The 16,017-nt window shown below is 40.2% G+C and overlaps 1 protein-coding gene across 2 annotated transcripts in view; it reads left to right on the top strand.

Annotated features, from left to right (window-relative positions):
- The window catches only part of wdr62 (WD repeat domain 62), a 33,306-nt gene that overhangs the window by 9,554 nt on the left and 7,735 nt on the right, over positions 1–16,017 (top strand). For both annotated transcript variants that reach the window (XM_017719204.2, XM_037546757.1), the window contains 14 exons: positions 5,634–5,725; positions 6,126–6,251; positions 6,369–6,439; positions 6,573–6,694; positions 7,560–7,635; positions 7,782–7,893; positions 7,993–8,056; positions 8,661–8,789; positions 9,642–9,757; positions 13,057–13,118; positions 13,909–14,202; positions 15,273–15,367; positions 15,549–15,667; positions 15,825–15,947. In XM_017719204.2, coding sequence (XP_017574693.1) covers positions 5,634–5,725; positions 6,126–6,251; positions 6,369–6,439; positions 6,573–6,694; positions 7,560–7,635; positions 7,782–7,893; positions 7,993–8,056; positions 8,661–8,789; positions 9,642–9,757; positions 13,057–13,118; positions 13,909–14,202; positions 15,273–15,367; positions 15,549–15,667; positions 15,825–15,947 — 1,601 coding nt within the window. The remainder of the gene's footprint in view (positions 1–5,633; positions 5,726–6,125; positions 6,252–6,368; positions 6,440–6,572; positions 6,695–7,559; positions 7,636–7,781; positions 7,894–7,992; positions 8,057–8,660; positions 8,790–9,641; positions 9,758–13,056; positions 13,119–13,908; positions 14,203–15,272; positions 15,368–15,548; positions 15,668–15,824; positions 15,948–16,017) is intronic.

Below are 16,017 nucleotides of genomic sequence, written 5' to 3'. Positions count from 1 at the left end.
ATTTGGGTGCAATAGACCATTGATTCTATTAAATAGACTGACCGTAAAATGAAGTGTGCAGTTAAAAATAGTGGTGTTCAGGTCCCCGTTCTCTGAGATAAAGTGTGATGCACAGCAATGTGCGAAAATCACAAATGGGTGTTTAAAATTGTAGAGAGGGACGTGGTGGACAGTGACTGCCTTTGAGAGCAACTGAGGAACATTGAGCCAAAATTCATCCCAGTCATGTTGGTTCTAACTTATTCTAGTAATGACTGCTAAAGGCAACTTTAGAAGTTTAGAATGTAGAACCCTCTGTAGCCCAATCTGTTTGCTTCATATACACCCTATTTAGGCCTATCACACTCATGGACTCTCTTGACATCTTCCATCCATCCATCCATCCATTATCTTCCGCTTCTCCGGGGTTCAGGTCGCGGGGGCAGCATCCTAAGCAATGAAGCCCAGACCTCCCTTTCCCCAGCCACTTCCACCAGCTCTCCAAGGGGGATTCCGAGGCGCTTCCAGGCCAGCTGGGCGATATAGTCGCGCCAGCGTGTCCTGGGTCTTCCCCGGGGTCTCCTCCCAGGTGGACTCGCCTGTGACACCTCCCGAGGGAGGCGTCCAGGAGGCATCCTAACCAGATGCCCGAACCACCTCAGCTGGCTCCTCTCGACGTGAAGAAGCAGCGGCTCTACTCCGAGTCCCTCCCGGATGACTGAACTTCTCACCCTATCTCTAAGGGAGAGTCCAGACAACCTTCGGCCGCTTGTATTCGCGATCTTATTCTTTCGGTCATTACCCAAAGCTCATGACCATAGGTGAGGGTGGGAACGTAGATCGACCGGTAAATCGAGAGCCTTGCCTTATGGCTCAGCTCTTTCTTTACCACAACAGACCGGTAAAGAGCCCGCATCACTGCTGACCCAGCACCAATCCGCCTGTCAATCTCCCGCTCCCTTGTACCATCACTCGTGAACAAGACCCTGAGATACTTGAACTCCTCCACTTGAGGCAAGAGCTTATCCCCGACCCAGAGAGGGCTCTCCACCCTTTTCCGCCTGAGAACCATGGTCTCGGATTTAGAGGTACTGATTCTCATCCCAGCCGCTTCACACTCGGCTGCAAACCGATCCAGCGAAAGCTGAAGTTCGCAGCCTGATGTCCCCAATAGGACCACATCATCTGCAAACAGCAGCGATGTGACCCTGAGGTCACCAAACCGGACACCCTCCATCCCTTGACTGCGCCTAGAAATTCTATCCATAAAAATTATGAATAGAATCGGTGACAAAGGGCAGCCCTGACGGAGTCCAACTCTCACTGGGAACGAGTCTGACTTTGTACAGGGCCTGAATGGCTCGTAGCAAAGAGCCATGTACCCCGTACTCCCGAAGCACCTCCCACAGAATACCCCGGGGAACACAGTCGAATGCCTTCTCCAGATCCACAAAGCACATGTGGACTGGTTGGGCAAACTCCCATGAACCCTCCAGAATCCTGGAGAGGGTGAAGAGTTGGTCCAGTGTTCCACGACCAGGGCGGAACCCGCACTGTTCCTCCTGGATCCGAGGTTCGACTATAAGCCGGACTCTCTTCTACAGTACCCCTGCATAGACCTTGCCAGGGAGGCTGAGGAGTGTGATTCCCCTGTAGTTGGAACACACCCTCCGGTCCCCTTTTTTAAAAAGAGGCACCACCACCCCAGTCTGCCAATCCAGTGGCACCGCCCCCGATGTCCACGCAATGTTGAAAAGGCGTGTCAGCCAAGACAGCCCCACAACATCCAGAGCCTTGAGGAACTCAGGGCGGATCTCATCCACCCCTGGAGCCTTACCTCCAAGGAGCTTCTTAACTACCTTAGCAACTTCGGCCTCAGTAATGGACAAGCCTATTCCCATGTCCCCAGACTCAGCCTCCTCACTGGAGAACGTGCCGGTGGGATTGAGATGGTCCTCAAAGAATTCCTTCCACCGCCCAATGACGTCTTCAGTCGAAGTCAGCAGCACACCATCTCCACTATATACAGTGCTAGTGGCACACTGCTTTCCCCTTCTGAGTCGCCTGACGGTTTGCCAGAATCTTTTCGGAGCCGACTTAAAGTCACTTTCCAAGGCCTCACCAAACTCCTCCCATACACGGGTTTTTGCCTTGGCGACGACTGAAGCCGCAGATCGCTTTGCCTGTCGATACCTGCCAGCTGCCTCTGGTGTCCTACAGGCCAACCATACCCGGTAGGACTCCTTCTTCAGCTTGACGGCATCTCTCACCTGGGGTGTCCACCACCGGGTTCGAGGATTACCGCCCCGACAGGCACCAACTACCTTATGGCCACAGCTACAGTCAGCCGCTTCAACAATGGAGGAACGGAACATGGCCCATTCTGAGTCTATGTCCCCCACCTCCCCCGATATCTGGTCAAAGTTCTGACGGAGGTGTGAGTTGAAGATCAATCTTACAGGTTCTTCTGCCAGACGTTCCCAGCAAACCCTCACTATACGTTTGGGCTTGCCTGGTCTGACTGGCATCTTCCCCCACCATCTGAACCAACTCACCACCAGGTGGTGATCAGTTGACAGCTCAGCTCCTCTCTTTACCCGAGTGTCCAAAACACATGACCGCAAGTCCGATGACACGACTACAAAGTCAATCAATGAACTGCGGCCTAGGGTGTCCTGGTGCCATGTGCACTTATGGACATCCTTGTGTTCAAACATGGTGTTCGTGATGGACAAACTGTGGTTTGCACAGAAGTCCAAAAACTGAACACCACTCGGGTTCAGATCAGAGAGGCCATTCCTCCCAATCACACCCCTCCAGGTCTCACTGTCATTGCCCACGTGAGCGTTAAAGTCCCCCAGTAGGACAATAGAGTCTCCAGGAGGAGCACTTTCAAGCACCCTTTCCAAGGACTCTAAGAAGGCTGGGTACTCTGAACTGCTGTTCGGTGCATAAGCACAGACAGCAGTCAGGACCCGTTCCCCAACCCGAAGGCGTAGGGAAGCTACCCTCTCGTCCACCGGAGAAAACCCCAACATACAGGCACCGAGTCGAGGGGCTATGAGAAAGCCCACACCTGCCCGTCGCCTCTCACCATGGGCAACTCCAGAAAAGAATAAAGTCCAGCCCCTCTCAAGGAGATTGGACCCAGAGCCCAAGCTGTGTGTTGAGGTGAGCCCGACTATATCTAGCCGGTATCTCTCAACCTCGCGCACCAACTCAGGCTCCTTCCCCGCCAGTGAGGTAACGTTCCAAGTTCCAAAATCCAGTTTCAGCAACCGAGGATCAGAACGCCAAGGCCCACGCCTTCGGACACTGCCCGATCCACAAAGCACCGAACCCCTACTACTGCCCCTCCCATTGGTGGTGGGTCGATGGGAGGGGGGACTCATGTAAGTCCTTCGGGCTGGGCCCGGCCGGGCACCATGAGTAAATGCCCGGCCACCAGACGCTCGCTGGCGAGCCCCTCCCCCAGGCCTGGCTCCAGGGTGGAGCCCCGGTAACCCTGTTCCGGGCAGGGTACACAAGTCCTGCTTTTGTGTCTTCATAGGGGTTATTATGGATCACCCTTTGTCTGACCTGTCACCTAGGACCAGTTTGCCATGGGAGACTCTACCAGGAGCTTTTGCTCCAGACAACATAGCTCCTAAGATCATTCAAGCACGCAAACCCCTCCACCACGATAAGGTGGTGATCCAAGGAGAGGTCTCTTTACATCTTGTCAAATTAAATTTTAGCTCTGATTTAGCTAAAGCATGTCTCATGAGTAAATGCAATTAACAATGTAATTGTTTATTTTGTTTACTGCTATTAAAATACAAGCCTAAAATAGCCATATTGGGTGAATAAATAGAAGTTATGAACTTTTAACTAATGTGTCTGCTTTTTTATTTACATGTGTCTGCCTTAACCAAACTGGGAAATACATCCAATTTACATGCTGTTTGTTGTGACAAAACCATATAAAATGTGAAAGCTAACAACTGTGTTAAATAATAACAAATGCAGTCAAATAATTTTAATCAGGCCCAACTCTGATGCCTGGCCCCACCTGTTTCAGTACTATTATGCATTAATACAGAATTCAGTTGATGTGTGCACTTGTGTGAATTTTACAACGATTTTAAGTGTAGCTCAACCAGTCAACTTTAAGATCTGTAAGTTTCTGTTTTGTAATGTATATTTCAGTGGATCACATCCTCAATTAGGCCTGCTGGTTAACAAGTAATTGCCAAAAATTTGATACATAGCCCTTTAGCTTTACAGACAGGTAAAGCTAAACACCATTTAAAAGCTTGACTGTCTCCACAGTTTAGAAGCATAATAACTAAAAGATGCCTCTCTATTTCCTGTATTTTACAGAAAGTATTTGCAGAAGGCCAGTATCTGCAGATCTAAGATCACATGCTTGAACATAAATAGAGACATTCTGTGATCTAAGTGGGTCCTAGGTCATCTAGAGCCTTGAAAACCCATAGCAGAACTTTAAAATTGATCCTTAAAGAAACTGCATTTCCTTTTATACGGGAGCCATGTGATCTCAGTTTTTGTTTTTTGTTTGGATCTGTGCTGCCACATTTTGTACGAGTTGTAGAGGCTGTATTGTTTTCTTAGTCCAGTAAGAAAAGCATTACAGTAATCAAGTCTGCTTGTAACAAATGCATGAAGTTTTTCTGCGTTAAAAAAAGCAATATTTCTCAAACGATAAAGAGCTACTTTAGTGATTGTGTACATGCAGGGTAAAACAGAGTTTCTCAGAGTTTAAGTACCAACAATCAGTATTTCTTTTTTTTTTTTTTTTTTTTTGTGATTTGTAGAAAATTTTGTGACATCCTGTGAGAAATATCTGACACACAGCAGGTCAGCCTGTCTACAGAGTTTTGATTACCAGAAGAAATAGAAATGTATATTTGCATGTCATCAGCATAGCTATGAAAATTAATGTTTTCTAATGACATCACCTAGAGCAGGTGTCAGCAACCCAAATGTTAAGAAAAGCCATTGTGTCAAGTTTCAACAAAAATCTAACCACCGTGGGAGCATGAACAATTCATGTCCATTTTATTGAAGTAAGGTTTCACCATCTTGGCTGTAAATATGTCTCAATATGTGCTGAAGTACTAGTATAGGCTAAAAAGTATAAATGAAAACATAGGCTTGATTTGCTTTGCTTTAAACTTTAGCATAGCTATAGCCACTTTTCTCCCATGTCCGGCAAGTTACTTTTCCACAAGAGTAGAATATTTTTCATGTAAATTGTCTCTTAACTTTTGACTTTTACGAGGCTTCTCATTCACCAGCTTCTTGTTTGAATTTTCGTGTTCCACCTTAAATGGTCCATTTATGACCAAATTATCGATGTTCATCTTAAATATTTCTCTTTGCCTTTTTGTTTGCTATGGTGACTCCAGAATTTAAGACCATTAAAACTGTTAGAAGGACCAGAGCTTGATTTAAACCATTCTAAAACTGTACCTGAAAGGCAGAGTTTGGTTGTAGCATTTAGATCAGAGACCAGGTCATCACATGAGGGAGAGAGAGCTGTATTCAGTGAACCACTGTAAAAATGTTTTAATCTTCTCAAAAGTTCCCGAGTCAATGGAACAGTCTTTAAAGTACTTTTCAAACACTTTCTTCCTTTTCTTTCTCTTTAGGATCTTTGGACTTTTTTTCATGGATGAGCTACTGAAGATTGAGGCGCATGACTCTGAGGTCTTGTGTCTGGCCTTTTCCCCTGCTGAGACTGGTAAGGCAGTATTACATTTAGTTTACAAAATACATTTATTTGTTGAACTAAATAGTTATAAATGGGGGGGCAAGGAGGTGAATGATTTTTTTTTTAAATATAACCTAAAGCATGTTATGTCTGTCATATTTAATGTGCTTAATGCTTATAATAAATATATAATAAAATATAAATTCTTGGGCCTTCATGTTACTTTTTACACACAAAATGTTTTATATGGTCATTTTCTTCCTCTCACCAGTTGTAGCCATTATTTATTTTTTAACCACAAGATATCTGCAGAATATCCAAACATTGCCATAATCTGAAATTCTGGATGAAGCAGGGAGTTGTGTTAAGGTTTTATTTCAAATAAAATCTCTCTGCTGCTCTCTGTGGAATGTTTTTCCCCCTCTACCAGGTTTGCAGTTGCTGGCCTCAGCTAGTCGTGATCGACTTATACACATTTTCAACATGGAGAACAACTACAGTCTTGTACAGACTGTTTATGACCATTCAGCGTCTGTCACTGCCATGAAGTTTACCGGTCAGTTAGAGAATATTATAAAATGTTAATACCTATTTCTCTATTTGAATTGGCATGTTTGCAATTTTTTTTTTGAGGATTGTGATTTGTTCACACTCAGTGTCTTTATTGTGATAGGTGTGGGTTCAAAGGTGTGCATGGTAAGCTGTGGTGCTGACAAGAGCATTTACTTCCGCTCTGCCGAAAAGGTCAGTCCACCAAACTTATTGTAGTGATCACATATTTCATTAAATGTCACCTTTCTGATGTGAACTTTTTAAAAACAAATTTCTGCCATGCTGTTGCTGGTTGTTACATAGAAAGCTTTGTATATGATTGCAGTCCTCTGAAGGCCTGGCCTTCTCAAGATCACATCACGTGGTGGAGAAAAGCACACTATATGACATGGACCTGGATGCCACAAGCACTCACACTGCCATTGCATGCCAGGACCGCAACATAAGGTAACGTCTAATAATTAGAGGGGTAAATCTCTGACCTCACAATAATTTGATTGATTCGTCAGAAAAACGATTTGGTGCATCACAAAATCTCAGATTTTTACTATGAATCAGTTTTTATTTATTGCTTTCCCTTTGTGCAAAAAGAATAGAAAAAAATCACAAGGCTACATTAACAGACCATCACCAGTTAGTTAACTACACACGTACAGATTTTTTGTTTTGCACAAATTTGTCCAGAAGATGGGTGCCAGTTTGTTGATTTTGCCAGTCTTTTGATTTGATGGACCCTCCCCTCCCCTCCACCATGGACCAGACAGTTTAGCATACTAAACTGGATGATGTATTCTGTGTGCTTGAAAATCGGTAGTATTACTATGCTTGCTAATAATCTGTTTATTTTCAATAGTTCTCCATCTGAACATTGGCAAATGGGTGCATTAAAAATTAAGTAATAGAAGCTATCTTGGATAGTAATCTTATGCAAGGCTCTGTTTCATTTGCATGTGGAATGTCTTAACTGAATTTGAATCACAATAATTCTGCAGAGGATATTAGTTTATTTGTCTAAACTTACATCATTGTCCAAGCTCACTGAATATACAAATATGAGTGGAATATACTTCATTTTAATAAATAAATAAAAAGATTTTGCTTTGGTTAATATCAGTGCATATTTCCTTCAGTGTTAATATGAAACTGTAATATTCCAAATCACTGTGGTTGAATTGTTAACTTTAGGATTATTGTATCGTGGTGTATCAGTATATTTATACATATCTAGTGTACGATAATAAGACCATAAGAGAGCTTTAAGAGGTTAAGCATGTTTATTTTGCCATTTCCTATTTGTTTTTGTATTTTTCAGGGTGTACAATGTGAAGAGTGGCAAGATGAAGAAGTGCTTTAAGGGTTCTGCAACTGATGATGGCACCCTGCTCAAGGTGTGCTTATGTTTATGGGAAGATGTTAAAGTGAAAGTGTAACGGCATATAATTAAGGCTTAGTTTATAATTACAGAATCAAAATCATATTAATCACTGCTACAACTTATTTATTGCTAATAAGTGTCACTTTTCTCCTCTGACAGGTTCAGCTGGATCCTTCTGGCATGTTCTTGGCCACCAGCTGCTCAGACAAAAGCATCTGTATTTTTGATTATGAGTCTGGAGAATGTGTGGCAACATTATTTGGGCACTCTGGTGACTTCCTTTTTTGTGCCTTACTCACCCTACATAACTTTTTTTATTTTAAGTTTTTTTTGTTTCTTTTTGCTTAGTTATCTATTTTTTCTTCTATAGAAATTGTGACTGGGATGAAGTTCAGTCCAGACTGCAGGCATCTCATCACTGTGTGTGGTGATAGGTAAACATTTCTCTTTTGCTTTGTCTCTAGTTAGCGCTCTCTCTCTCTCTCTCTCTCTCTCTCTCTCTCTCTCTCTCTCTCTCTCTCTCTCTCTCTCTCTCTCTCTCTCTCTCTCTCTCTCTCTCTCTCGAGGGGGCTATTTTGGGGTAAAAAGGTTTTTGGGAACTATTTTGCTTTGCGCCAGTTCTCCACCATGACTGTATTTTAGGCCAAAACTTTGTCTTAGAACTTTTAGACATAATGTTATCCTAGCACTTACCTTAAAAATGTTAATGAATCAAGTAGTGCATTCGTTACCATTTCATGTAATAATTCTCTGTGAGCTAGCTTTTAGAAGCATTAAACACTTCCTATCACCACCATATATATATGTATATATGTGTGTGTGTGTATGTATGTATGTATGTATGTATGTATATATATATATATATATATATATATATATATATATATATATATATATATATATATATATATGTGTGTGTGTGGACATTTTGGAAAAACTTGTAATTCTCCTTTAACACATTTTCATTTTGATTTTGTGCTCTTTGTAAAGGTACCATGATAAATGATAAGTAACGCTTTGTCTGTGTTTGTGTGTTAGCTGTGTGTTTGTTTGGCGACTGTGCTCTCAGATGACTAACTCCATGAGGAAAAGACTAGCAGAGAGGAGACGGAGAGCAGGACAGAGGAACTTGCAAAGAGGAGTCCCCTGCAAAGAGCAAACCATCAGGTACAACTAACACATACTCACCAGCTTTTCACTTCTGATTTAATCCACTGATGCAAATTTAAAAGCTAATTGTAATCTTTCCAAAGAATGACCAAAACCTAACCTTAAATTCAACCCAAAACCAAAATCTAATCCTAAATTTAATCTTATTGCTGTAGTTAATCTATTGCATTTTACCAGATAGGTTGCTAATGATTTGAGCAACTCTAGATAATCTCTCAAAACCTGCACAATCCTCTTTTTGACATTTGAACTTTGCGCTGTTTTTTTTTGTCACAAAAATCATTCCATCTAATCATAATTAACTATCCCAGACGAACCAATGTTTCGTATGTTCAAGAAGACCTCTGTGAAATTAATGTTAGTTACTTATGAGAGTGAGAGGGAAATTTGGATATCCAAATGGGATAATCCTGAAAACCTTGTTACTAAATTTTAGTTTGTGTTCATTTTTCAACATTTAACAACTATTCTTAACATGGCGTTTTCTTTTGCTGCACAAAATGCTGCACAATTTACATCACAAATCAGTGGCTTGTTGGAAATTCTTTCTAATCACTTAAATTCTTTACTCAACACTTTCTTTACTGAGCTATCAAGCTAACGTTGCTGAAGTTTTAGAGTTTGTAGAGACTTTCACCATATAGGAGTTTTGCATACCAAACTATTACAGGTCTAGTCTTTATATAGGTTACGACTGTGGATAACACCTTAGTTTACACAAGCTATCTAAAATACATGCTGTTATAATTATTGAATCATTTTAATGCCTCAAGCGCCAAGAACTGTAAGGAAACAAAAGATCCGTGGAACAGTTGTAGGCTCAATGTATTTTGTCTTGCACCATTTTAGGAGGGAGACTTATATTGCTGTACCTCGCAGTGGACTAGCGAAGACAGAAGAAATAGAAGCAGATAGCACAGTGGAGGAAATCCCCCACACTCCAGCCAGGACAGACACCACTATCGGTGAGTAAATGTAACAAAATTGTTTTTTTTACAGTCATATGATTGAAAAAGTGTACTGTGTATGTACTGTAAAGTATATGGAATTCATCATATTGTAGTCTGGTATTCAGTGTCCAAGGGTCATATGACCGCTGGTTATGTCCTCCTGAAATGACCGCATTGCATTTTGGGATGCAGTATACCAAGAAGATAGATCTGTAATATTTGAGCATTTCCTCATGCCTCATACTTTTAGCGCACTGTACAAATTCATGTGTGTAGGTATATATATTATATAAACTTAGCAAATACACATATTACATGCAGGTTGCCCTTTTCCAGTTACTTCTATTTTTGCATATTTGTCATGCTGTTCAAAAAAAGCCCATCAAGCTATTTTAATATTAGACAAATATAACTCAAGTCAACAAAACACTGTTTTTAAATGATGATTTCACTTACTGAAGAAAAAATGCTGTTCAACCTGGTCCAATGCAGAAAAAGTAATTGCCCCATTAGGCGCTACATCAACCAGTTAACCAAATTCAACTGACTATTGTGTTCAGTTTCACTAGCAACACCCAGGCATGATTAATGCTAAACCTCTTGAATCCAAACCTCACTTAAATAGAACCTGTCTGGCAATGTGAAGCAGGCTAGAAGGTCTCAAAAAGCAGCACAGGATGCTACGTTCTGAATAGATTCAAATACAGCAACAAAGTCACTGAAATCTTACCAGTCTGGAAAGGGTTACAAAGTAATTTCTAAGGCTCTGGAACTCCAGTGAACCACAGTGAGGCCCATTATCCACAAATGGAGAAAACTTGAAACTGTGCTGAACCTTCCCAGGAATGGCTGGCCTACCAAAATTTCACTAAGAACGTTTCAACAGCTCATCCAGGAAGTCAAGGCCTCACTTGCCCCAGTTAGCGTTAAGGTACACATTTCTACAATAAGAAGAGGACTGATGAGTGAAAGGTGGAACTTCTTGGAAGACATGGGTCCTGTTACATCACACAGAAAGCCAACACCCCACACGTTCCACCATAAGAACATCATACTAACAGTCAAACATAGTGGTAGTGTGATGGTCTGGGGTTGCTTTGTTTCTGCAGGACCTGGATGACTTATCATAATTCATGGAACCATGAATTCTGCTCTCTATCAAAAAATCCTGAAGGAGAATGTCTGCCCTGATGCTCAAAAGAAGCAAAGTTAAGGTACTCAGATGGCTCCTTCAAAGTTCTGACTTGAATCCCATTGAGATGCTGTGGCAAGACATTAAATGGGATAGTTCATTCTCGAAAATCCTCCGATGTACCCAAATTAAAACAATTCTGCAAAGAAGAGTCGGCTAAAATTCCTCCATAGTGATGTAAGGGATTCATCGTGAGTTATCACAAACGTTTGCAGTTGTTACCAAGGGTGGCACAACCAGTTATTAGGTTTAAAGGGACAATTACTTTTTTCACATGGGTGGTATAGGTTTTGAAAAAAAAATCTTCAGTATGTGGAATGATCATTTAAATGCAATACATTTACAAATATATATATATATATCAATATATCAATACAAATATATATATATATATTGTGTGTATGTATACAACCCCAATTCCAATGAAGTTGGGACGTTGTGTTAAACATAAATAAAAACGGAATACAATAATTTGCAAATCCTTTTCAACCTATATTCAATTGAATACACTACAAAGACAAGATATTTAATTATTTAATGTAATAAACTTTTGGTTTTTGCAAATATTCACTCATTTTGAATTTTATGCCAGCAACACGTTCCAAAGAAGTTTGGACTGGGGCAATAAAAGACTGGGAAAGTTGAGGAATGCTCAAAAACACCTGTTTGGAACATTCCACAGGTGAACAGGATTGGAAATTGGAAACAGGTGTGTAATGATTGGGTATAAAGGAAGCATGGGTATAAAGGATGGGGCAAGGTTCACCACTTTGTGAACAACTGCGTGAGCAAATAGTCCAACAGTTTAAGAACAACGTTTCTCAATGTGCAATTGTAAGGAATTTAGGGATTTCATCATCTACAGTCCATAATATCATCAAAAGATTCAGAGAATCTGGAGAAATCTCTGCAAGTAAGCAGCAAGACAGAAAAGCAACATTGAATGCCCGTGACCTTTGATCCCTCAGGCGGCACTGCATTTAAAAAAAAAAAAGACATTCTGCACATCTTACAACAGCGTGGCTTCATAGTAAAAGAGTACAGGTACTAGACTGGCCTGCCTGCAGTCCAGACCTGTCTCCCATTGAAAATGTGTGGTGCATTATGAAGCGCAAAATATGACAAAGGAGACCCCGGACTGTTGAACAACTGAAGTTGTACATCAAGCAAGAATGGGAAAGAATTTCACCTACAAAGCTTCAACAATTAGTGTCCTCAGTTCCCAAACGCTTATTGCGTGTTGTTAAAAGGAAACGTGATGTAACACAGTGGTAAACATGCCCCTGTCCCAACTTCTTTGGAACATGTTGCAGGCATCAAATTCAAAATGAGTATATAATTGCAAAAAAACAATAAAGTTTATCCATTTGAACATTAAATATCTTGTCTTTGTAGTGTATTCAACTTAATGTAGGTTGAAAAGAATTTGCAAATCATCATATTCTGTTTTTATTTATGTTTTACGCAACGCCCCAACTTAATTGGAATTGGGGTTGTGTGTGTGTGTGTGTGTGTGTGTACGTGTGTGTGTGTGTGTGTGTGTATGTATGTATGTATGTGTATTCAAATTAATTTGATGATCTGAAACATTGAAATATGACAAATTAGAACAAATGGAAGATATCGTGTGAGGGGCAAATACTTTTTCACACACTGTAGATGAACTCTCTGCCTGCTTAAGAATTGCCTCCAAAATCTTTGTCCTCTATATCCACACCGAGGTCCTGGGATCTTGTGATTATGGGTCAGTATTTCATGGCAGAAGAGTGAAAATGGTGTGGTAAAGTTTAGAAATAGCACCCTTTTATCTAAAGATCTATTTTTAGGATTTTGAGAAATTAATTCTGATCACATACTGCATACTATTTTTTATTTTTGGGCACGATCGTGTGTTCAGTGGTCTGGGATTTAGTTTGTCTTTACCCTTATCATCTATATCTTTATCTTACAATTTTTCAGTTTCTTTAATATGTCTCTTTCTTCATGAGTTGTATTAAATTTAATTTAAAACATACTTTGTTATTGTTATTTTTTTATTTAAGGACACTTCCATTTTAAACGTGTTACTTGAACAGAGTTAGGTCAACTTTGATTTAATCATGTATATGTTGGCTTGTTTTAGAGAGTCTGGATCTCATGATGCCACAGACCAATGGCCGATTGCCGATGTGGGCCCGCAGATTGGTATGTACTCTGAACTACGTAATTGGTACATACTGTGTACTGTGTGAACGATTGTGTGTTAAAAAAAAAAGAGAGAAAATAATAATAATAAATAAAAAAAATAATTAAAATAATTAAAAAATAATAATAAAGAAGGAACTGATCATGCTGAACGGTGTACAGTCAAAGACCCAGGTGAGACCTAGATTTGTTAACTTCTCTGTCCCTCTGTGAAACAAGTTTGGAGAGTATTTACTTATGTGTGTGTGTGTGTGTGTGTGTGTGTGTGTGTGTGTGTGTGTGTGTTAGTGTACTTTTTGTTTTGTATTTTTCTTTTCCATTTTTCCTAAGACCGCCTTAAACCACTTATGTGGCTTTATCTACCCAGTGATAATTAGTTAATTTTTTACTTGATCAATCCAGTCTGTCTTTGTTTTAGAATTAACCAGGCTGTTTTTATTATTCTGCCTTTAGGACTGATATATGTACATGTATGTAATCTATGATCTATTTGGTTACTCTGTATTCTGCTTCATTGAAAATGCAGTCCAGGCTGAAACACTCCGTGTGAATTTGTAGGTTGATATATGTAAAAGTTGTTGTTTTTGTGACATGACAACATTCATATAGGCCATTTTGTTTACATATGTGCACTGTATAGACTGCTGAATGAATACTTCAACAATGTTTGTGTACTACATAAAATTTTAAATTAGATTTTCCATGGTCCCTTTAAGCAGCCTCATACATATAGTAATAGACCTGTTGAGCATTAACCACTGTCAACTGTTTGTTTGTTTTCTGTATGTAGGGTGCTGGAGTTAGCAGCAGTGTGAATCCCACTGGTCCTAGTGTCACTCAGTGCCACCAGCCACAAGGACGCTGGGCTGTACGTGCTGACCCACTGGCTGTTCGTTCAGTGCTGGAGACCTGGAGTCTCCAACTGCCCCTCTCTCACACTCCCAGTAGAGCAGAAGAGGATGAGGAAGACTGTGAAGAAGAAAAGGATGGACATGAAGATGTGGACTTTCATCCTCAGAGCCTAGACAGTCTTCTAGATGAAGAGGAAGAGGGTGATGTAGAAGAGGAAGACGACACAGAGAGGGTTTGTAGAGTAGCATTAAGTTGCAATAGTGTACTGTGGCCATTTTAACAATTTTTTTATTTGAATATCTGTTTTAAGCTAATGTTATGTGTATCCCAATGAGAAATGAATTGAGATTGTTCTGAACAAAAAAGTTAATACAGGGGGGTTAAAATGTATTCATTACATTAGCATAATAGGCGTTCTGTGCTTGATGTGTATGTGATTTAACTATGTATCGGTCAACAGAATGAAAAATTTAAGTTATACAACATAAGCTGTACGAATGTGTCCTCTTCTTGTAAAATATTTTCACAAACAGCTCCAGTTTTAGTTAACGTGAGTCATTATTTTGTAGTCTGGTATGTGAGAACTTGTTTAAGTAATATCAGAGTATTCTAGCCCGGGCTCAGTCTTGGATGGACTCGGAAATTCTTCTTGAGACTAGCTATGTGCAAAGCCTCTATCTGAGGTAACTGGAAACTGATTTTTATTCTTCAAACAGAATAAAACCGTTCTTGCTCTTCATGCACTACATTTCAGTTGAGGATCTAATTGATCCTTTCTATGATGACTTAACTGGGTATTATTTGTTTGCTGATGTTCATTGGTTCCAAAATCCAAGCATCTCCCGAAAGCAGATCAGAATACTATTATTACTGTTTTCATTTAATCATAAAAATGGATGCATGTTGTTTGTTCTACAATCAGTTGACTAAGTGGTGGTTCTGAATATGTTTTAGAGAAGAAAGGATGGAGAAGTACCTCATTTTTCACAATGCAAAGTTGAACTAAGACTGAAAAAAACAAACAAGCAATGGTAATATTTTTAGGCTACATATTATCAAATGGTTTTACAGAATATTTGATAAAATATTATGAATTAATATACATCATGTATAATGAATATACCTTTTTATTTTTAGATTCTGTAAAAATTCTAATCTGGTCTTGGTTTTGACCACTCCTGGCCTCAGTCATGCTTCAGACTCTACTACAGAGTCTTGATCTTGACTCGAACTTGATGTGTCCAGGTCCATTTATCTGGGGCATAATGAATAAGTATGACCGGATGTTTCTGTTTGCTCTAGGGGTCTGAACAGTTTAGCAGGCTCAGCTCTTCAGAGAACAATGACTATATCCTCTACCCAGCCAACAGCACTGCCCTATCCACTGCTGGAGAAGGGTAAACTGCTTAAAACTTATTTATTTATTTTTTTTTAATTCTTAATTTTTACAGTGGTTTACAAAAGCTCATATTTGTGTGCTTGTCTTAGTGACTGATCAAACTGATCAGCCCTTAATATGCCCCCCAAAGGAATACCACCACATAGTTTTTAGAGTGTCCCTGTGCTTTTTCTTTACAGGGAGTTTGATGTGAAGGCCCTTTGTGAGGGTGTTGAAACTGATCCAGAAGAGGAGCTAAGTCCAGACAGTGCCTGTTCAGCTGAGAGTGACCAGGTGCACAGTGATCAGGCCCATGACCGTGAGTTTGCCAGCATTATAATTATTTTTAAGGATCAGTTAGTAATTATGTGGTTACTTTATTGATCTTTAGTATCCTAAACTACTGTAACACTACTTCAACTTTTATATATAGCCAGTAAATATACTCATTTGTATGAACATATCTTACATTTTAGAGGATACTGACTCACTCAGTCAGGCAAGCTCTGTGGGTAGTTCTGGAGTGGAGGAAGAGGAGGATGAAGAGCCTGCAACACTTCTACGCCAGCACTTTGACACTCTAGCTGTGGCCTCTAATGGTACAACATGCTGTCTGTCTCTTTGCTGTATTTTGTATTTAACTATTTAAAGTGATGTTACATTTTGATG

This window comes from Pygocentrus nattereri, chromosome 17 (genome assembly GCF_015220715.1).
Source record: "Pygocentrus nattereri isolate fPygNat1 chromosome 17, fPygNat1.pri, whole genome shotgun sequence".
NCBI classification, from domain to species: domain Eukaryota; kingdom Metazoa; phylum Chordata; class Actinopteri; order Characiformes; family Serrasalmidae; genus Pygocentrus; species Pygocentrus nattereri.
This window is presented reverse-complemented; position numbering and strand designations above follow the sequence as displayed.